Source organism: Erythrolamprus reginae, chromosome 2, assembly GCF_031021105.1.
Source record: "Erythrolamprus reginae isolate rEryReg1 chromosome 2, rEryReg1.hap1, whole genome shotgun sequence".
In the NCBI taxonomy this organism is placed as follows: domain Eukaryota; kingdom Metazoa; phylum Chordata; class Lepidosauria; order Squamata; family Dipsadidae; genus Erythrolamprus; species Erythrolamprus reginae.
The window spans coordinates 312,703,076-312,726,177 of NC_091951.1; the positions used below are offsets into that span (position 1 = coordinate 312,703,076).

The 23,102-nt window shown below is 42.8% G+C and overlaps 2 protein-coding genes across 7 annotated transcripts in view; one reads left to right on the forward strand and one right to left on the reverse strand.

The window, feature by feature from the left end:
- Nucleotides 1-5,386: 5,386 nt before the first annotated feature.
- Nucleotides 5,387-20,923, reverse strand: SERF1B (small EDRK-rich factor 1B). 3 transcript variants are annotated; one of them, XM_070743127.1, is made up of 3 exons: nt 20,713-20,923; nt 11,091-11,199; nt 5,387-6,178 (listed from the first exon to the last, which is right to left on the reverse strand). In XM_070743127.1, exons 1-3 carry the CDS (start codon nt 20,756-20,758, stop codon nt 6,106-6,108), a joined length of 228 nt encoding a protein of 75 aa, XP_070599228.1. In that variant the 5' UTR covers nt 20,759-20,923; the 3' UTR covers nt 5,387-6,105. The 3 variants fall into 3 exon arrangements, with proteins under 3 accessions (XP_070599228.1, XP_070599227.1, XP_070599229.1); XM_070743126.1 differs by having other exon boundaries at nt 20,694-20,850; XM_070743128.1 differs by lacking the exon at nt 20,713-20,923 and adding an exon at nt 15,759-15,885.
- Nucleotides 20,725-23,102, forward strand: part of BDP1 (BDP1 general transcription factor IIIB subunit) — a 62,774-nt gene continuing 60,396 nt past the window's right edge. For 3 of the 4 annotated variants that reach the window (XM_070743116.1, XM_070743117.1, XM_070743120.1), the window contains exon 1: nt 20,725-21,184. In XM_070743116.1, coding sequence (XP_070599217.1) covers nt 20,898-21,184 — 287 coding nt within the window. In that variant the 5' untranslated portion in view covers nt 20,725-20,897. The remainder of the gene's footprint in view (nt 21,185-23,102) is intronic. The other variant, XM_070743119.1, reaches the window with a different exon arrangement.

A 23,102-nucleotide genomic window follows, 5' to 3' on the forward strand; every position in this document is an offset into this window, starting at 1 on the left:
CCGGGCAAGAGCTCCGGGCCAACGAGGCGCGGGCTGGCTCCGCGGCGCACAACGCGGTGCCGCCCCCTACCGGTTGGGAGGCTCCTCGTCTTATCCTCGCTTAGGAGATGGCCACTTTGTTGGTAACGGCCGCTGGTTCTTTCCGAGCTGGAGGACCAGCAACACCTGGAGGTGCTCGGCCTTTTCCAATAGGGGGCTCTCCGGAAGGGAGGCCGCATCCTACCAAACTCCCAGCCAACTGACAACGGCGAGTGATTCGGGGAGGCATAATCTACAGAAAGCAGCAGGCTGGGAATCAAAATTCCTGACAGATTTTCAAGAATAATTCTGTAGCCACAAGCATCAATCAATCATGCAATTTGTAGGCTGCCCAACGCCTTACAGGCTCTGGGCGCCTAAGAAGCAATATATAATAATAATAATAATAATAATAATAATAATAATAATAATAATAATAATAATAATAATAATAATTTATTAGATTTGTATGCTGCCCCTCTCCCCTGATTAAAACATCCATTCAGCCTGGAAAAAGATGAAACCGTTTACCAACTCCAGGCCTGTTTCGAAGGCAAGGAGGGTGGAGACGGTATGGATCTTAGGGGGGAATTGATTCCATAAAGCTGGAGCCACCACAGAGAAGGTCCTCCTACGTGGTCCCACCAGTCAGTATTGCCTGGCCGAAGGAACCGTGAGATGACTGACTCTGTGGGCCCTGACTGGTCGCTGGGAGATATGTGGCCGAATGCGGTCCCATACATAATCTGGTCCTTAGCCAGCGATGGCGAACTTTTTCTTCTTCGGGTGCTAAAAGATCATGGGCCTATGCTATCGCACATGCATGAGTGCCCACACCAAATAATTCAATGCCTGGGGACGGTGAAAACTGCTTCCCCCCCCCCGGTGGTCCTCTGGAGGCTGGAAACAGCCTGTTTCTAAACTTCTGGTGGTGCCAGTAGGCTCATGTTTCACCCTCCCCAGGTTCCAAAGGCTTCCTTCCACCATCACCCTGGGGGCTCTCTGGAAGCCAAAAACGCCCTCCCAGAGCCTCTGTGCAGCCAAAAATCAGCTGGCCGGCACACACATGCATGTTGGAGCTGATCTAGGGCAACGGTTCACGTGCCAGCAGATATGGCTCCATCACTGTCTTAAGCCATGTAGGGCTTTAAAGATAATAACCAACTAGCCCCCTTTTCAATTCTAATTCTAATAATAAAATAAAAAATAAATAAAAAATAAATAAAATAAAACTATCTGTCAATTGCAAAAGGCTGCTTTACCGGGATCAGCAAACATAATTTGCCGCTATATCACGCAGTCCTAGGTGCTTGGGAAGCGCCCGACTGGTGATGAAATACGAAATCCAGCATAGTGATCTCGTTTGCTGTGTTGTATTGATATAATAATAATAATAATAATAATAATAATAATAATAATAATAATAATTTATTAGATTTGTATGCCGCCCCTCTCTGGAGACTCCCAGTATTCTTTGGCACAGCCCATAAATTTAATTAATTAATGACAATCCTTTACCCACTGTCGTCTGACTCATTTCTCCCTGCTTAGATTTATTTAAAAAACCCTTTTATTACTTTTATAAATAATTCAATATGGTGAAATGTACCTAATACTCTTTTCCCCCCTCTTCTTTTTCCCAACGATCTGTGAAGTAGGTTGGGCTGAAGGAGACTGACTGTCCAGTCATCCAGCTGGGCTTTCATGCCTAAATCTAGCCTGGCTCAAAGCTGCTTGCTTTTAGATCAACCGTTACAGCATGTTAAGCATAGCACACCGTGTTTACCATAATTTCACCTCTTCACAAAGTGTGTCTGTGTCAATTTGATCAATATTTGGTATAGTACCAAGGAGCAGGATGGAGTACATGCCATTTGCTATTAATGCAATTCATCAGTACATTCAAAAGTAAGTTTCTTTCTTCTACCTCCACCAGACAATGCTTTCAGTTAGCAAACAAAGATATGGTATTACAATAGTCTTTTCACATAATAACAGCAAGGGCTGTTACACTAACTAATGCCCCAAAGCTGAGGAATCTATACCAAGCATTACATAACCAATGGTCGACCAATAAACCTCACTGATTCCCAAAATGAGACATGTAGTACTAGAGCTACAATATTTAAAATATCCCTCTTTAGTTATCTACTAGTCCTCTGGCTTTTGCATAAAGTTTTAATGGTAGCCAGATTTGGCACAAAATAGAAAATCCTGTATTTTCCTTACTGCCTCAGATTTGTACCTCACTTTGCCTAATGTTAAACCAGTAAATAAGTGGGTACTAATCCCCACTGTAATGCTCAACTTCCCATGAAGTAAAAGGCGTTCCATTTTTTATGCTTAAAATGTTGATACTCTAAGGAACCATTCTCCTCAAGTGATTTTATTTCATTGATGCTGCTGTATTATTTGTTCCTTGCATATTTAAAATGGCAATGCATTTTTCAGGATTCTTCTGTAATCTACCTGTTGCATTTGTTTCAAAAATGACAAAAAATATATACAGTGGTACAGTACCTCATGATACGAACTTAATTGGTTCCAGGAGGTTCGTAAGGTGAAAAGTTCGTAAGATGAAACAATGTTTCCCATAGGAATCAATGTAAAAGCAAATACAGATCCCTCTATTATCGCGAGGGTTCCGTTCCAAGACCCCTCGTGATAATCGATTTTTCGCGATGTAGGGTTGCAGAAGTAAAAACACCATCTGTGCATGTGCGCCCTTTTTTTCTATGGCCGCGCATGCGTAGATGGTGGAGTTTGCGTTCCCCGCCGCCCACGCAAAGGGGAAACCCCGATTCGGCTCCTCGCTGCTGCTGCGCTACCGAGCAGATCAGCTGCTGGGCGGCCGAAGGAACCTTCCCTGGGTCTTCCCGGCCGCCCACGCAAAGGGGAAACCCTGGCTCCTCGCTGATGCCCGCCGCTCGCCCCGCCCGCCAGCAAGAGGGGGAAGACCCAGGGAAGATTCCTTCGGCCGCCCAGCAGCTGATCTGCTCGGCGCAGCAGCAGCGAGCAGACGAAGATCGGGGTTTCCCAGCCGCCCACGCAAAGGGGAAACCCCGGCTCCTCGCTGATGCCCCCGCTCGCCCGCCCGCCAGCAAGAGGGGGAGAGATAGAGAGAGAGAAGGAAAGAAAGAGATGAGAGAGGGAGGAAGAGAGTGTGAGAGAGGAAGAAGCAAGACAGAGAAAGAGAGAGAGAAAGAAAGATGAGAAAGGAAGGAAGAGAGTGATGTCATCGGGTGGAAAAATCACGATATAGCGTTTCGCGAAGATCGAGATCGCGAAACTCGAGGGATCACTGTAATGCATGCAAATCCTTCAGGAAAATCCCAAACTTTAGAAGGGAGGCGAACAGAGGGCAGGGAGGAGCAGCTAAAGGGGGCAGGTGGAAGAAGCAAGGCTAGGCTAAAGGGTGAGAGGGAAGGAAGAAAGGCAAGGGGGCGCCCCTCCCTTTTCTTTCTTCAAAAGACACCGTTTCAGTTCCTTTGCAAGCACGTTGTTCTCTGCAAAATTTTTCCTCCCCCAAGCTGCCCCTCCCTCCTCCCTTTTCTTTCTTAAAAATACATCCTTTCAGTTCCTTTGCAAGCACCTTGTTCTCGGCAAAAATTTTCCTACTCCAAGCAGCCCCTCCCTTTTCTTTCTTCAAAAAAGGGGATAAAAAGAAACCCCTTCATCCCAGCAGCTGCTGCTTGGGTTCGCAAGGTGAAAATAGTTCGAAAGAAGAGGCAAAAAAATCTTAAACACCGGGTTCGTATCTTGAAAAGTTCGTTAGAAGAGGTGTTCGTAAGATGAGGTACCACTGTATTTCAAAAATTATCAACATCTGTAAGATGGACCTAAAAGGTTGAATATATAAGAATGATTAAAAGATCTTTGAAAGGTGGATGGCTCCTTGGCATGCTATCAAATGCATTCACAATGAAATAGCCTTTTGGACCAAATCCCTCAACCAGTGCTTCTTCCATATTTACATGATTCTGTCTACATTAATACACAAGTTTAATTTGAATCTTGGTGATATCATTAACAAAGCATTGTAATTGTCTTGACAATACAATCATTTGCCACTGCATTGTTATGAAGTTTGTCAATTGCCTGGCTTGCATTCAGTGTTAGGATTTTTCAGGAAGTTTTCCTAATCTGACCTTTTTTTTTAACCCCCCAAAAAGTTAGCTATGCATTTTCTGAACTTCCAGTTTTGCCATTGTGCTGGGTTTCTTTTTTTTTTGCACTCCAGAGCTTCAGGAAGCTTCTCTGAACCCTCCAGAGTGCAAAAAACAGCACAATGGCAAAAAGGAAGTGCGTTTTCCTGAACTTCTGGTTTGCCCGTTTGGGCATTTTTTTTCACCTACCAAGCTTCAGAAAGGCCTGTGGGTGGGAGCAGCGGTGGGCTATGAGCTGGAATGCTAAATTGCGCTTGCTGCGGTGGCTCTTAAGTTCTTGCGGGATCAGCACAATTTTGCTGCTGCACCTGTGAAGGTAGCAAAATTGCTCAAGGAACTGCAGGTAAAACCTCGCTGAAACACGGGCACAATTTTGCTACCTTCACAGGTGCAAAACTTAGTGTTCCGACTTGTAGTCCAACGCTGGGTGGGAGGGAAGGGGTATGTGCAAGTACACGCATGCTAGCACACACACACACACACACCCTTTTGGCACGCAAACCCAAAAAGATTTGCCCTTACTGTTCTAAAGCATCTTTCTGGAACTGAATCTGAGTAACTATAATCTACAAATTGGTTTTAATCCAGAAGGCCAATTTTTATCTAAAGTTCAAGTCCATCTTACCTAAACTCCAACTATTTTTAAATCCCATGTAATTGAAATTTAGTAACATCACAGAAAAGACACAAGGCTATCTCAACTTTTGGTTTTATGCCAATGTATCAACCTTTAAATCACAAGTCTTTCTTGTTTTAAAATTAAATCATGGCTAACAGCAGTTTTCAAAATACCTATTTTGTTGCAATAAGAATGGCTTTCTGGAGACTCTGAATTATCTGTACCTTTCAAACAATGCAATTACGGTAGTTCTCTGTATGCTTGAGCACAGTCTCTTTGAAATGTTCAGAATTAAGTTAAGGTCACCCTGATTATTATCTTCCAACTGACAAGTATGCTAATAAAATTTCATTGTTCAGAAGAAGTTACTGTTCTCAGAATATTCGCTTGATCTAATTCTAGGTCAGCCTGATTTTGTCCCAAGCTGAAACACAATTAGGCATGTAAAACTAATTGTTCAAATAATGTCCTTACCAACTGTCGTGGAAATAATCTTGTACATCAATAAAGTTAAGCAACGCATTCCCTGACTGCTGCACTTACAACCAAACCAAGTTTTAATCAAAAGATAATATAGTTTATATTTTAATTCAAATTAGATTTTAATTGCAATTTTACAGAGAGAGAATCTTGACTTGCAAATTACTGAAGAATGGTATTAAATACTCAGATTGAAGTTAGAACTCATGATGAAAGGCAAGTTATTTGTGCTAAATGTGACAAAGGATTCTCTAAAAATTATGTCATATTCCCAGCAATAACTGAAAATCTATTTCGTTCAACTTCTTGAATACCCAATTTTGACAATATGTCATGCAATATTTTTATTGTAAAAATAATTTATGATTAACTTTACAGCTGACCTTTTACAAAGTGGAAAGCAAGTATAGATACCTATCCTTTTAAAATATCACTTCTGAATGTAAGAGTGCTGCCATATACATTTCCCATCTTACTTGCATATATAATAACTAGTAAAATCACACAAGCAATTTATTGAGCAAACATTTTAACAATAAAATACATTCTGGCTATTGCTACTGTTACTAACAGGCATGCAAAGGGAAATACAACCTTAAAATCCAATTTTATTGGACCAGATTCTAGTAATTCATTCAAAGCCAAGTCAGCTGCAAATACACAATACTAACCATACATTCTAAAATAACTGCATACTGGACAAGCAAGCAAGTAGAAGATAAACATTAACCATTTAATGGCTGGCTACTTTACAAATATGTCTTTTTAGGCCCTATATTTTGAGATGCTGCAGCATTATTAGGTCCTCTCTGTAGCCACATATTATTTTGATCCTCCCTGATGAGTCTTCTTCTCATCTGCCGCTTTTTGCTTCTGCTGCATAATTTCAGAATCTCTGTAAAAAGGGAAAGAAGGTGGTCAGTTTGTGGTGCCAATTTTTACAGAGTCAGAACATCACAATTAAATCTCCAGTAAACTCATTAATTTAATATCAATAAATTCAAAAGAGCAAAACTTCTAGCTGTTCTGAGCATAGAAAAATGTTATGCCGGACTTGTATTATGTACAGGTAGTCCTCGACTTAGGACTACAAATGATCCCAAAATTTCTGTTGCTAAGTGAGACATTTGTACAGTGAGCTTTGCCCCATTTTACAACTTTTCTTGCCAGGTTAAGTAAATCAGTGCAGTTATTAAATTAGTAACAGGGTCGTTAAGATCAGGTTTCCCCATTGACTCTGATTATCAGAAAATCCCAAAGGTGCTTTTTCAAAATGCAACTGGACTTTTTGGTTTTTCTTTGAAGATGTTTCACTTCTCACCCAAGAAGCTTCTTCAGTTCTGACTGGATGGAGAGAAATGGAAGGATTTATACTCCTTGCAGACAGCTGGTCATTTGCATTCTTTTAACAAATCATTAAGGGCACCTGGAGGTTTATCTGTCATAAGACCTCACCTACAAAAAGATATTGACAAAATTGAACGGGTCCAAAGACTGACTACAAGAATGGTCGAAGGTCTTAAGCATAAAACGTATCAGGAAAGACTTAATGAACTCAATCTGTATAGTCTGGAGGATAGAAGGAAAAGGGGGGACATGATCGAAACAATTAAATATGTTAAAGAGTTAAATAAGGTCCAGGAGGGAAGTGTTTTTAATAGGAAAGTGAACACAAGAACAAGGGGACACAATCTGAAGTTAGCTGGGGGAAAGATCAAAAGCAACATGAGAAAATATTATTTTACTGAAAGAGTAGTAGATCCTTGGAACAAACTTCCAGCAGACGTGGTAGATAAATCCACAGTAACTGAATTTAAACATGCCTGGGATAAACATATATCCATCCTAAGATAAAATACAGAAAATAGTATAAGGGCAGACTAGATGGACCTTGAGGTCTTTTTCTGCCGTCAGACTTCTATGCTTCTATGTTTCATCAGGGTCTGGTGAAGCCTTCTTGAAACTGCTGAAAGGACTGTGTTATAAACTGGAGATAGAGGATGTCCTATCCCTCCCCCTCTGCTGAGAGGGATGTTCAATTTTGACATAGCTGGCCTTTGACCCTTCTTTCAAACCAGCGGTCTTCCCTGTCAAAAATGTGGACTTTGCTGTTTTCAAAAGAGTGGTCTTTGTCTTTTAAATGCAGATGGACTGCTAAATCTGGTCCTGGTGAGTTTGTTCTCCTATGTTGTGCTATCCATTTATGAAGTGGTTGTTTTATTTCCCCAATGTACAAATTTGCATATGGCTCACTGCATTGGCCTGCATGTACTACATTGCTCAGTTGTTTCTGGGTGTTTTATCTTTGAGATGGACAAGCTTCTGCCTTAGTGTATTCCTGGGTTTAAAGTGTGCATGTATGTTGTGTGGACTGAAGATCCTCCTGAGCTTTTTTGATATTCCTGCATTGTATAGAATGACGATGGGGTTAGCTGTTGTAAAGGAGCTTCTGTAGAGTCTTTTTTGAGATTCGATGAAGGCCCACATGGGAGCCACGCATTCTGAGGGCTTCCTTGATGTGCTTTAGTTCTTTCCCTTTCCCATCTTTGCTGGTAGGCAGGCCTTCAGTTCAGTGGTGTAGGGCAGTGTTTCCCAACCTTGGCAACTTGAAGGTATCTTCTATGTCAGTGTTTCCCAACCTTGGCAACTTGAAGAGATTTGGACTTCAACTCCCAGAATTCCCCAGCCAGCAAATGCTGGCTGGGGAATTCTGGGAGTTGAAGTCCAGATATTTTCAAATTGCCAAGGTTGGGAAACACTGTTCTATGTTTGCAGAAAAACCATTTTTTTCCTGCCAATTGTTGCAAACCTCCTAAGAGCCCCCCACCCACCTACCTTCCCCTGGCCCAAAAGCTCAGTTTCCAGGCACTCTTAACATCCACCCACCCCTTGTGTCTCTGGGTCCCTGTTTCTTACACCTTTCCACTGATTGGCCACCTTCCCTCAAAGAGATCCAAAGCAGGGGAGGGAATTTAAATATGTTAAAAGGTTAAATAAGGTTCAGAAGGGAAGTGTTTTTAATAGGAAAGTGAACACAAGAACAAGAGGGCACAATCTGAGTTTGGGGTAAAGATCAGAAGCAAGGTGAGAAAATATTATTTGACTGAAAGAGTAGTAGATGCTTGGAAGAAACTTCCAGCAGATGTGGTTGGTAAATCCACAGTAACTGAATTTAAACATGCCTGGGATAAACATATATCCATCCTAAGATAAAATACAGGAAATAGTATAAGGGCAGACTAGATGGACCCGGAGGTGTTTTTCTGCCATCAATCTTCTATCTGGACTTCAACTCCCAGAATTCCCCAGCTAGCGAATGCTGGCTGGGGGATTCTGGGAGTTGAAGTTCAGATAACTTCAACTTGTCAAGGTTGGGAAACACTGGTGTAGGGTTCTGATGACTCCCATTTTGTGCTCCAATGGGTGGTGGGAATCAAATGAAAATATTGATCTCTGTGTGGGAGTTTTCTGCAAACTTCAATGATAGGGATTTTGTCTGCTTTAATGTTGTACTCAAGGAAGGCTAAACTAATCTCCTTATCCTCTTCCTTTGTGAACTTTATGTATTTGTCCATGTTTGGTGAATGCTTCCAATTCCTGTATTCTGATTCTTGACCCAGGTATCATCCATATACCTTTATCAGTGAATGGGTGGAATTCCTGTGAAGGAGTCTAGGCCTTATACCAGCGGTCTGCAAGGAATATAAATCCATCCAGAGCTGAAGATAAGCCAGAAAATCCTGTTGCCTCTTGAAAGAGCACCTTTGGGACATGACTTGAATGACGAAGAATCTCCATAAACATTTATCAGAAAATCACCAAAAAATGATTACATGACCCCAGGATACTGCAACTGTCCTAAATATAGGTCAGTTGGCAAGCATCTGAATTTTGATCATGTCATCAATATATGTCAAAACTGCTTTGGTCGTGTTGATGGATGATCTCTGCTGGGATCAGGACAGGGGCTTGTCCTCTGTCCTGGTGCTTCTTGACCTCTCAGAGGCTTTCGATACCATCGACCATGGTATCCTTCTGCGCCGGCTGGAGGGGTTGGGAGTGGGAGGCACTGTTCTTCAGTGGTTCTCCTCCTACCTCTCCGGTCGGTCGCAGTCGGTGTTAGTGGGGGGTCAGAGGTAGACCTCTAGGTCTCTCCCTTGTGGGGTGCCTTAGGGGTCGGTCCTCTCCCCCCTGCTATTTAATATCTACATGAAACCGCTGGGTGAGATCATCCAAGGGCATGGGGTGAGGTATCATCAGTATGCTGATGATACCTAGTTATACATCTCCACCCCATGTCCAGTCAACGAAGCAGTGGAAGTGATGTGCCGGTGCCTGGAGGCTGTTGGGGTCTGGATGGGTGTCAACAAGCTCAAACTCAACCCAGACAAGATGGAGTGGCTGTGGGTTTTGCCTCCCAAAGACAATTCCATCTGTCCACCCATTACCCTGGAGGGGGGAACTGTAGACACCCTCAGAGAGGGTTCGCAACTTGGGCGTCCTCCTTGATCCACAGCTAACATTGGAATACCATGTTTCGGCTGTGGCGAGGAGGGCGTTTGCCCAGGTTCGCCTGGTGCACCAGTTGCGGCCCTACTTGGACATGGAGTCATTGCTCACAGTTGCTCATGCCCTCATCACCTCGAGGTTTGATTACTGCAACGCTCTCTACATGGGGCTACCTTTGAAAAGTGTTTGGAAACTTCAGATCTGCAGAATGCGGCCGTGAGAGCTATTGTGGGGCTTCCCAGATTCGCCCACGTTTCTACAACACTCCATGGCCTGCACTGGCTGCCGATCAGTTTCCAGTCACAATTCAAAGTGTTGGTAATGACCTTTAAAGCCCTACATGGCAGTGGACCAGAATACTTCCGGAACCACCTTCTACCACACAAATCCCAACAGAGTTGGCCTTCTCCAGGTCCCGTCGACCAAACAATGTCGTTTGGCGGACCCCAGGGGAAGAGCCTTCTCTAAGGTGGCCCCGGCCCTCTGGAATCAACTCGCCCCGGAGATTAGAACAGCCCTCACCCTAGTCTTTCGTAAATTACTGTATTGCCAGGCATGGGGGAACTGAGACACCTCCCCTAGGCTTTTATATTTTATGTTTTTGGTATGTATGTGTTGCATGATTTTTTAATTGTTGGGGTTTTATATATTGTTCTCTTTTAATATTAGATTTGTTGCAATGTTATATTGTCTTTGATTATTGTTGTGAGCCGCCCCGAGTCTTCGGAGAGGGGCAGCATACAAATCTAATAAATTATTATTATTATTATTTTATGTAGTTGTGTGAAAAACGGTCATGTCACTTTTTTCAGGGCAGCTGTTAATTTCGAATGTTCACTAAATGAACTGTTGTAAATCAAGGACTATGTCAAGTTGGTGAAGAAGTTGGTGATAAATCAACGGCTTACCACGCTATCTGTAGAAGGCTTGATGTTTATGGGAACTTGGGAGAGGTGATTTCATGAGAGAGCAGATGCAACCACAAAGCATTCTTTCCAGAAGTTCAAGGCCATCATATGACCACCACCTGGGTGGAAGTGGAAGGAGTTGCCATGCTGGCAGAACCTGAGTGGGCAACATGACAAGGTTGTGGGTGAGGGGCAAGGCATGTGAACTTTCAACTGAGTGGAAAGCTCAGATTCAGGTTCCCCAGTGTAGGTGCCCGAATGGCTCTGGAAATAAATTGGAACTTTGAGGAATACTTTGACTTGGACTCTGATTTAAATTTGGATGCTACCTGAATACAGACTACCTGTATTCATGAGACATGAAAGGTGTCACAGATTATGCAAATATACCTCTGTTTCCTTTGAGAAGCTGATAAAGCGTCTTCTTTTCTTTTCCCCTTGTTGTGTTCTTGGGTTTTTTTCATATTCTTCTGGCGGGAAAGTTCACGCTGGTTCCCACCTGTAAAAGTAACAGTCCAGGTTTTATGCTAATTATTGATAATTACATTTTATATTAAAATAAAATCCACAATATCAAATCCAGTTACCACTGTGGCATTAAAAAGAATATCCTTGGCTCAAGGATGTCTTTGCCATGCCCAAATTATCTAAACTATAAAACTAAGTTTTGAATCTTTAGGAACTGCAAACTTTTAGCAGCTGTTCTTATGAACCTATTATGCTTTTTACCAACTGTTTTTTTAATAGCAATCTGAAATGCATTTAAAAACAAAATATGTCTTTAAAAGTATAAAAATGGAAGTCTTGCTCAAATAAGAAAAACAGGAAAGTGTGAATTTTGGCTAAATATATGTAACCAATTGATAAAATAATGTACGCAAAAGATTATGAAGAATATACAGCAGAGAATATTAAACCAAATATCTTAGACTTAGAATAACTTTAAATGTAATATTTAAATTAAACATATCTGCAGATTTATTTGGAATAAGAACCCAACCAGAGGCTACTGGGCTACTAATGATGGGAGTATTAAAGATATCAGAAAAAAATAAGGAGAGAAACTGAATGAATTACTTGCTTTTGTCTTCACTATTGAAGAAAGAGAACAGATGCCAATTCTGAACTGGCGGAAGGAATGGAGATGTTACATAAACATGTTAAAAAAAAGATGAACCAACTTAATTAAATTAACACGTCCACTTTTAAAAAAGAAATTGATCCATTCACAAATCATCTTAAACATCTTCATGCCTTTCACAGAACTAAAATAGCTGGGGTGACCCTCTTAAACGAATGATAAACTGTAGGCCAACTATCCAAACATTAATAATTGTGTTGTACTACTTTTTATATTCCATATAAATAAAGGACTATTTGCTTAAGCCACTTTCCAATGTTACCTTGTTTCTCTTGGCTTAAAATATATTTTAGTCTCTTTTGCCTAAATAATATTTACTGCATGTTTCCATCAAGATACTTCCCTTGCTCCCTACACATAACAACAACTAAAATAAACAGCAGTTTTCTGCCAAGGAAGCATATGGAAATTTAGTTTGAAATCGAGGGCAAAGTTTGACAGAGGTATATATTGTACAATAACACACTAAAAAATAGTCAGAAAACGTTCTTACAATGTTAAAATTCAAAGTCACCTACTGAATCTAAATAGTGAGATTCTAGAGACTGACAGAAATACTTTATTATTAAAAGCATAATATACTTTTAGAATTTGCTGTCTACAGTAAAAATAGGTAGCCCATTTGGATGTTTTAAAAGCAAGCTAGAAAGTTCATGGTTATGATTAGCATGCCTATTGCCAGAAAGCAACAGTGGATTGTGACTACTGTATTGCCTTCTAGGTCAGGCTTGGGAATTTCTCAAATACATACAGTTGGCCATAGTGATGCAGAATGTGAGATTAGAAAGGTTTATGACTTGATTCAGCAGGTCTTATATCTTGTAAGCAAAATATAAACATTTTGAAAATGCTGAACACATGAAAAATTATTGTATGGCCCTAACGTAAAATATATTATAGTTTTTAAGATTTTATCTGGCATTATGAAATTTAGGAAAACCATATGCATATTTGCTGAATCTCTTTAGAATAGAATAGAATAGAATTTTTATTGGCCAAGTGTGATTGGACACACAAGGAATTTGTCTTGGTGCATATGCTCTCAACGTACATAAAATAAAATATACATTTGTCAAGAATCATGTGATACAACACTTAATGATTGTCATAGGGGTCAAATAAGCAATGAAGAAGCAATATTAATAAAAATCTTAGGATATACGCAACAAGTTACAGTCATACAGTCAACATGGGAGGAAATGGGTGATAGGAATGATGAGAAAAACTAGTAGAATAGAAGTGCAGATTTAGTAGAAAGTCTGACAGTTTTGAGGGAATTATTTGTTTAGTAGAGTGATGACGTTCGGGAAAAAACTGTTCTTGTGTCTAGTTGTCTTGGTGTGCAGTACTCTGTAGCGACGTTTTGAGGGTAGGAATTGAAACAATTTGTGTCCAGGATGCGAGGGGTCAGTAAATATTTTACCGGCCCTCTTTTTGACTCGTGCAGTATACAGTTTGTATAGTATACAGTTTGTACAGTTTGTTAGTACAGTTTGATGATTTAAAAATGGACAATAGTTCAAACACACTGTGATCTTAGAAGCAAATGCTTCAAGTTTGAAGTACATTTTAACCTGGATGCATTATAATTTGGATCTATGTTTACAATCTATCATATTGTTAGAAATCAGTCTTGAAAATAAGATCTTTTTGAATTCTATTAATTCCACTTTGGGCCATTGCTGCTTGTAACTCTTAAAATATTTTTTAAAGTCTTAGAAAAAAAGGGAAAGTGAACAATACACACTTAAGACACACTTCTAGGCACACTTAATTTTTAGCAAACCTAAATTCTATCCAGTTAAATACCAATGTTCTGAACCTAAAACCAATAAAATACATCAAATAAACATACCACTACAAAGAAATCTTACATGTTAAACCTTTTATTTCGAAGCTCATTTTATAAAGACAAAACTAAATTAGTCTCTCTCTTAGCCTAACCTATTTTATAGCACTGGTGCAAGGATAAACAAGTTACGCAGGCAACAACCACGCATATAATTTTTAGTTCCTTAAGTGAAGAGGCACTATAATCATAAGATATATCTGTAGCATATTTAAAAATGTGGCTCCCTGGGAAAAAAACCCCAACCCGAGATAATCCTCCATTCACTCATTAAGGACTATGCATTTTGTATTTCCAAACCAGAATATCTAACTGTACAGTATTGCACAGAAACTGCAAGTTTTTGTTCTGCAAGTTTCTAGGTAAAAAAGAAGAAGAATCAAATTACTGGGTTAGCTGTGATATCCACTGAGTCTAGATAAGGATTCATTGAGTTGCAACCCTAAGCACATTACTGTATTTTTTGGAGTATAAGAAGCACCCCCCCCCCCCAAAAAAGAGGGTGGAAATGTTGGTACAACTTATGCATCAAATACAGCAATTTTTGCTGTCCCAAAGCCCTGCCCCATGTCCCATTTTGGGACATTTGGGTCTGGGAAGCCTGCAGAGAGCTCCTGGGTTCTGACAGAAAACAGTCCTGTTTTTGTGGAAAAAACAGCCTATTTGTCACAAAAACAGAGACATTTTTCCATCCCCCAACACCCAGGAGTTCCCTGCAGGCTTCCCAGACCTTTGCCCACCCAATTTTTGTGAAAAAACAGCTCTCCTTTTGCAAAAACAGGGGTGTTTTTGCCTTCTAATTACCCCATTTAGCATGAATGGAGGAAAAATTCTGGGAGTTGAAGTCTTAAAGCTGTCAAGTTGAAGTTTGTAAAAAGTGTCCATGGTTGTAAAAAATATACATGTTTGTAAAAGGATTCTTCTACACTGATATATTATTAAATAATATATTAGTACATCATTTGGTTCAGAATACTTTTTTCCTTGTTTTCTACCTCTAAAATCTAGTTGCGTCTTATACTCTGGTTGGCATCTTATACTCAGAAAAATACAGTACTTCTCAGACTTTCAGCTGCAATCTAATGCAGGAGTCTCCAATCTTGGTCATTTGTAGACTTCAATTCCCAGAATTCCTTAGCCAGCAAAGCTTCAACTCCCAGAATTCTTCAGCCACCAAGGTTTCCAATCCTGGCCACCTTAAGACTTGTGGACTTCAACTCCCAGAATTTTTCAGCCAGCAAAGCTTCAACTCCACAATTCTTCAGCCACCAAGGTCTCCAATTCTGGGAGTTGAAGTCCACAAGTCTTAAAGTGGCCAAGGTTGGAAACCCCTGATCTAGTGGGTATGTTTTATTTGCCCGATTTGTTTACGGAGTAACTGTTTTTAAAGTTTTTAAGGTAGCTCACACCGGACCATCAACTTCAGTCATAATTACTAACACAGTACCTTCAATCGCCAACATCTGTTCAAGGAGACGAGCTAACATCTAAAATACCATACACTACACTAGGGGGATGGCGGCTCAGTTTCTTAACAACAACAACAACAACAACAACAACAAGAAGAACTATTTCCAAATCGGTTCCGAAGAACAACCGAGCGCAACATCGGGAGGGTTTTTTCAGCGCTTCCTTCTCGACGCTTTTCAAGCGCTCCTTTAACCGGGCAGATTTGAGCGTCAATTCGGCGAGAAAGGTCAGTTCACCTGGCAGGCTTCAAAAAAGAGGGCGGCCGGGGCTCCCCCTTCCTCTCCTCGATCCGGGAGCGGGTCCCCCAAAAGAGATCGAAACATTTGTAGCGGCAACGCAATCCAGAAACCAGCGCCCATCCCGACGCGGGGCTTCCCCTTTTTATTAAATCGGTCGCTGACCCCAAGATCGCCGCCCACCGCGGAGATGCCACGAACAACAGGCGGAGGGGCGCCTCCCTCTCCGGGCCTGCGGCCTCCGCAAAGCCCCGGGAACTGTCCCTTCTCGGCCCCTAACGGCCGGGCACCACCGATCCAGCAGGAGGGACCGCTTGGCCTTTCCGGCGGCGGGAGAGAAGGCGATCGCGTGGGATACTTACGGGCCATGGCAGAACAATAACCCCAGCGATAACAACCGTTAGGCTCGCCAAAGCTTCGCAACTCCCCACCAACCACTTCAACTGCCAGAACCTTCTCCTGGCCCCGCCCGCCCAAGTTTTTATTAAGTAAGGGACCGCCCCCCTGACGTCACGTCACGTAGCGCTCTCTCTCTCTCTCTCTCTCTCCGTCCCGAACGGAGCTCTTCAGTGACCGCCTTGCCTCTTATTGCGCTTGCGCAATTCTAGCAAAAAAAGCCTCCTTTGTTTGGATGGTGACGTCGGCTTCGGCAGCTGACTCAACTTGGAGACTTTCTTCGCCCGGGTGCGAACTAGTAGCTTCCAAGTTAGCGGTCGCCAGTCAGCTGGCTCTCTCGCTCTCTCCCACTCTCTCCCCTTTCCCTCCCTCTCCCCTTTTCATCCCTTCCCCTCTCTCACCTCTCCCTCCTTCTTCCCTTCCCCCTCTCACCTCTCCCTCCCCCCTTTCCTTCTCTCCCTCCCTCTTCCCCCTCTCTTGCCTCTTCCTCCCCCTCTTCATCCTCCTCCCTCCCCCACTCTTCCTCCTTATCTCTCCTTTCCCCCCCTATCTCCTTTCTTCCTCTCCCCCTCTCATTTTCCTGCTCCCCCTCCCCCTCCATCTCCTCCCTCTCCCTCCTCCCCTTTCCCCCTCTCTCTCCTGCCCCCCCCCCCACTAACAGAGTAGCATAGGGTTGTTTCCCTTTTAAAAAGCTATAAATAAATGCATATTATGGCTGGTCATCCACATATTTAACCTGGATTTGACATTTTTATTCACCTAGCCTAGTCCTTCCCATTATTATTCTCTATTCACAACCACGGGAGTCACAGCTGCCAGTTCTTTAGCTGCTATTAGTCTTCGTAAAGCATTGAGTTGGTCTCACGAACCTAAAACATATATTGGCATAGTTATGTGTGAGGGTCCCAGCATTGAGGTCTTTTCTGACTGACAGTTCAATATTCTAAGTGCCATCCCAAATTTTTAGGAATAGGCACCCAATGGGTAGCTAGGTAACTACTAGGAACATAAGAACTGCCTTAACACCATAATCTTTCAATTTTGACTTTTAGATCTTCCATACGTAAGATACCCAATTCTTCCTAATCTATTTCACTGTCCGTTATCCATATTTTCTTTTTTTTAAACCATAGCTATGTCTTATGTATTATCATCTAACTTTATCAGTCTGTATTCAGAAATCCCATCATATTAACCACCTGCTTTTTCAATTATGTTTCCACACATTTTTGCCAATTGGTTAAAGAATCAAGTTAAAAAGTGGAAGGAGTTCAAGTGCCACCCTTAGGCATGAAAGCCAGCTTTGGGTCAGTCATTCTCTCAATTCAACCACTTCACAGGATTTTTGTTGTGAATAAAATATATCTTAGATATGTTCTCTGCTTTGCATTATTTATGAAAATAATAAAGATGGGATACAAATAATTTTTCATTACTGGTACATGTTAATTTTTACAGATGTTCCAATGAATTATTTTGGTGAGTGTTATATGATTAATTTGGTCTAGAGAAATGAACTATTTTTCAAAAACAATAGTGAGAAATTGGAATTAGCTGGCTATAAGATTGTGAGAGGTTTGGAAATCAATTTATGTGTGAAGTGATGTATTTAATTTTTTTTTACAAAAAAATGTAACTTTGACTAAACTAAATGGCTATACAGTGTTCCCTCGATTTTCGCGGGGGATGCGTTCCAAGACCGCCCACGAAAGTCAAATTTCCGTGAAGTAGAGATGCGGAAGTAAATACACTATTTTTGGCTATGAACAGTATCACAAGACCTCCCTTAACACTTTAAACCCCTAAACTGCAACTTCATATTCCCTTAGCAACCATTTAGATTATTACTCACAATGTTTATTTATTAAAGTTTATTAAAAAAATATTTGTTAAAGGTGGGCGAAAGTTTGGCGATGACAAATGACGTCATCGGGCGGGAAAAACCGTGGTATAGGGAAAAAAACCCGCAAAGTATTTTTTAATTAATATTTTTGAAAAACTGTGGTATAGACTTTTCGCGAAGTTCGAACCCGCGAAAATTAAGGGAACACTGTACAGTGATCCCCCGCTCGTTGCGAGGGTTCCGTTCCAGGAACCCCCGCAACGAGCGGGTTTTCGCGAAGTAGCGCTGCGGAAGTACAAACACCATCTGCGCATGTGCAGATGGTGTTTTTACTTCCGCAGCGCTAGCGAGGAGCCGAAGATTGAGGACTCAGCTCGGAAGCTGCACGGGTGTTTTAAAAGGTCTCCGCCGGCATGGGGGGCTTCTTAGCACCCCCCCAAACCCGAGTTGGGGGTTCGGGAGGTGGTAGGAAGCCCCCCATGCCGGCGGAGACCTTTTAAAACACCCGTGCAGCTTCCGAGCTGAGTCCTCAAGCCAAGCGCAGAAGTTAGCCTTGAATCCCTTTGAATCCCGCCGCTTCTGCTGGATACGGGCGATGGGGGGGCGAGCTGCCACAGCCCCTGGCTTCCGCGCCGCTCGTCCCACCCACCGCCCGTATCCAGCAGAAGCTGCTGGATTCAAAGTGCTGCTGGGAGCCGCAGGCGAAAGGAGCTCGGGCATCGGAGCGCGGCGCCAGGCATTGTTCTCCGGACCCCGCCCGCTCAGCCCCGCGGCGGCCCTTTCCCTCTCCAGGCTGCGGGCGGGGTCCGGAGAACAATGCCCGAGCTCCTTTCGCCTGCGGCTCCCAGCCCACCGCCTGTCTCCTGCTGCCCGGTTTAGCCAGGACACGAGCGGTGAAATGACTTGGAGGAATGTGAAGCTGAAACCGGCCGGTTTCAGCTTCACATTCCTCCAAGTCATTTCGCCGCTCGTGTCCTGGCTAAACCGGGCAGCAGGAGACAGGCTTTGAGTTTTGGCTGCGGGGGGAGAAGTAGGACTTTCCTAACTCCCTCGCCCCGCAGCCAAAACTCAAAGCCTGTCTCCTGCTGCCCGGTTTAGCCAGGACATGAGCGGCGAAATGACTTGGAGGAATGTGAAGGCTCAGCGGATCAAGGCCGGCTCCTCTCGGCCCAAGCGGCTGCCTTGATCCGCTGAGCCTGGCTGGCCCGGAAGATCGTAGCGCGCGTTGGCTGCACCGGCGGCGACATTGCTGCCGGCTTGGCTTCGCTCGCCGCTGCAGCCAACGCGCGCTACGATCTTCCGGGCGAGCCAGGCTCAGTGACGGAAGGCAGTCGCTTGGGCCGAGAGGAGCCGGCCTTGATCCGCCAACGCGCGCTACGATCTTCCGGGCCAGCCAGGCTCAGCGGATCAAGGCCGGCTCCTCTCGGCCCAAGCGGCTGCCTTCCGTCACTGAGCCTGGCTCGCCCGGAAGATCGCAGCGCGCGTTGGCTGCGGTGGCGAGGGCTTGCAATGGAGGGTGGAGAAAGCGGCCATGGGAGGGCGAGCTGCCTCAGGGAGGAGGATCGGGCGGGACCAGGTGGAGGCTGGAATTTCTCCGCTGGGAAGAAGCGGCCAGGGCGAAGGGCGGGCGAGCGGCGAAGGGCGGGCGAGCGGGTGCTGGGGAGGGCTTCTCGCCCTCCCGCCAGCAAGAGGGGGGAGCGAACGGCGTGGGCAGGCGAAGGGCGGGCGAGCGGCAGCGAGGAGTTTGCGTGGGCGGTGGGGAAACTCCTCGCTGACGCCAGCAAGAGGGGGAAGACCCAGGGAAGCCGCTGCCATCTACGCATGCGTGCCCGGCACGCATGGGTAGATGGTATTTTGACTTCCGGGTTGAAAAATCGCGAATTACCCTGTTCGCAATGGTCGGGGACGCAATAACCGGGGGATCACTGTATTTGTATTTAGCCTACAAAAAGGATAAAAATTGAGATAATGAAACAATCATTACCTATCTGAATGATTGTCACATGGAAGAAGCAGTGGATTTAGTCTCCATCAGAGAGAATTTTTATATTAATGCATTTGAAATCACTAGGACATACTTCTGAAAATCCTTGGACTCAAGAGGCGCTTATGTTCGAATAGAATAGAATTCTTTATTGGCCAAGTGTGATTGGACCCACAATATGCACGCCTTTAGTGCATATGCTCTCAGTGCACATAAAAGAAAATATACATTTGTCAAGAATCATGAAGTACAACACTTAATGATTGTCATAAGGGTCAAATAAGCAATCAGGAAACAATATTAATAAAAATCTTAATGATACAAGCAACAAGTTACAGACATACAGTCATAAGTGAGAGGAGATGGGTGATAGGAATGATGAAAATAAACTTAGTAGTAATAGTAGTGCAGACTTAGTAGATACTTTATCTCACACAATTTCTATAATAATGGTGTTTTAGTTTTTTTCTTTTAATCTTGTGTCTCAATGTAAAATACTGGAAATTACAGCTCCTTCTTCCCTAATTAGTGGAATTGTAGGGTAATGTATTTCTTTCTTACTGAAAATAATTTAATTTAATTTATTTGACTTCTATGCCTCCCAATGGGACTCAGGGCGGCTTACAATAATAAATAGTACATACAATAAACAAGTCAAATAATTAGTAATAGGAACAGAAAAACCCATAATAAACCCTAAACTCATATATATACAGAAACAGTTGCAAATCGGACGTGATGTTACATTCACGGCCCCCAGGCTAGCCGGCAAAGCCAGGTCTTAAATAAATAAACAGAATAATGATACAGAATTGCGGGAGGAGAACAACACATTAAGTAGGAATGAAAAAAGAGAATTATGGCATAGGCTTTACTACATTAGTACATTAGAAGACCTCCAAAATCCCTTCCAACTCTTGTTATTCTGTTATGGAATTTCTTTATTTAGAAAATTTATTTGCCGGCCGTCCCTCTCCAACGATGAATTAAGAACACCAAACCCCCCCCCCCTTCTTTAGTACAAATCTGCAAAGCAAAAAACCTCGATTTCTGCATTGCGGGCAGCACACCAACCGTTAATAAAGAAGCAAACCTTTCGTCTTGCTTTTGTCGCAGAGTGATGACGCGAACAACGCCATCGAGATTTAAGCAGCTGATTGAAGTCCTCTCCCAGAAAGGAAGGGCGGGGAGCTGGACCGAGCCGGGCCGATGACATGAGGCGGCCTCGCCGGCGACGCTGGACTCTAGCCGGTGCCGGACCTTCCGCCTCGTTACACCATGTTCCGCCGCGCCAGGTTTAGCGTGAAGCCCAATGTCCGGCCGAATGCTGCAGGGCGAGGCGGGAATAGTGGAGGCAGCGGGAGCTCAATTGTCCCGGCGGTTACCACCACCGCCACCGCCGCGGCCGCCACCACCACCACTACCGATGCCGACGGTCAACATGACTCGGCGCAGACCACCCGGTCTTCTACGGCCGAGGACAGTCCGATGCCCCATCCCGGTGACGCTGCCGCCTCTGGAGATCTTCACCAGAGCGGGGACAGTAGTAGTAACGACCGTAGCAGGTACCCGAGGTTTGCTTTTAGCCTCTCGTGGAGCTTTTTGTATTGGTCGTCTTCTCGGAAACCATCGGAGCTTCCCCGTTTCCTTTTTGAGATGACTGGAGGAGATACATTGGCTTTGAGAAAGCTTCTCTATAGTACAGGGGTAGGCAAAGCTAGCTCTTCTCTGACTTGTGGACTTCAACTCCCAGAATTCCTGAGACAATCATGCTAGCTCAGGATTTCTGGGAGTTGAAGTTCTCATGTCAGAGAAGAGCTAACTTTGCCTACCACTGTCTTAGTAATAGAGGTTCATAACACAGGTCTACAAAAAGAATATTTTTTGTAATCATTGCAGTTGACCTTGTAATTTTCCGAATCATTTTATATTCTGATTTCAAGTATATACAGTATATAGTTTTCTGTAACAGGTATAGTTTCCACAGAGCAGCATCATTATTATAAAGTATAGGAAATATATTGGCGACATTAAGAAAACAGTAATCTACATATCAGAAATAACATAACAACAAAAATGCTTCTATATCAGAAACTTTACATGACAGAGCAAAACTAAGCATATTTTTGAATTAGCACATCAAACTCCATAAAACAGACATTACCTTTGCTGATGATTTTTTGTGTGTGTTGACCAGTGTAATCTTAGTCAGCAAAACTCCAGTCTCAAAGAAAGAACTTTAGGTTTGTGTTGTAATAAGTGAGCTGTTTGGACTCGAGTCTAGTGACTTGATTCTGTAGTGTGAACATGCAGAGGAGTAATTGGCATTAAATAGATTGTAGAAATCATACCAACTTGCTGTTCTCCTATGGAGAAGTTTTCCAGGTAACGGTGATGATGATGATGCAGAAGAATTGTATTAGCCAAACTCTGATCCAATGAGAGTATAACATCTAAACTGTATTAATGGTCACTGTACAATGAATAATGCTGTCAGTATGTTCATAAGCTTGAGCTGTGTTGTTTACGTCCCTGCCAATCTTGTAAGACCTTAATACCAGCTCTTTATAGCTAATTAAATAACATGTTCAGGTAGTCCTTGACTTAAAGCAGTCCATTTAGTGACTGTTCAAAGTTACAACACCACTGAAAAAAGTGACTTGATCATATAAATTTAATAAGTAAAATAAACAGGACAATATAGGAAACTGCTACTATTACAGTACTGCAGTTTAGGGGGCCTTTAGATTGTTGCAGTCTTGATGTGGATGTTATACATAAATTAAAGTAATTATTTTATTTGAAACTTGATTGTTGTGTGAGATCATTAAACTGTATGAATAAATTGCAAATAGTTAGAATTGTTCTTTTGAGTTGTTTAAAATGCTTGGTAAACTTTCAAACAGAAGGGCTTGATCTTTCTACTGTTCTCCCCAGTCCTTCTTTTCATTAAATTAGATATACCCAGCTCCTGCAATCATTCTTCATATGTTTTAGCCTCCAGTCCCCTAATAATCTTTGTTGCTCTTCTCTGCACTCTTTCTAGAATCTCGACATCCTTTTTATATCGTGGCAACCAAAACTGAATGCAGTATTCCAAGTGTGGCCTTACCAAGGCATTATAAAGTGGTATTAACACTTTGCGTGATCTTGATTCTATCCCTCTGTTAATGCAGCCTAGAACTGTGTTGGCTTTTTTGGCAGCTACTGCACACTGCTGGCTCATATTTAAATGGCTGTCCACTAGGACTCCAAAATCCCTCTCACAGTCACTACTGTTGAGCAATATACCACATATACTGTACCTGTGCATTTTGTGTTTTTTGCCTAAATGTAGAACCTTACTTTTTTCACGATTGAATTTCATTTTGTTAGATAGCATCCTATGTTCAAGTCTGTCAAGATTCTTCTGTATCTTGAGCCTATCTTCTGGAGTGTTGCCTATTCCTGCCAGTTTGGTGTCATCTGCAAATTTGATGAGTT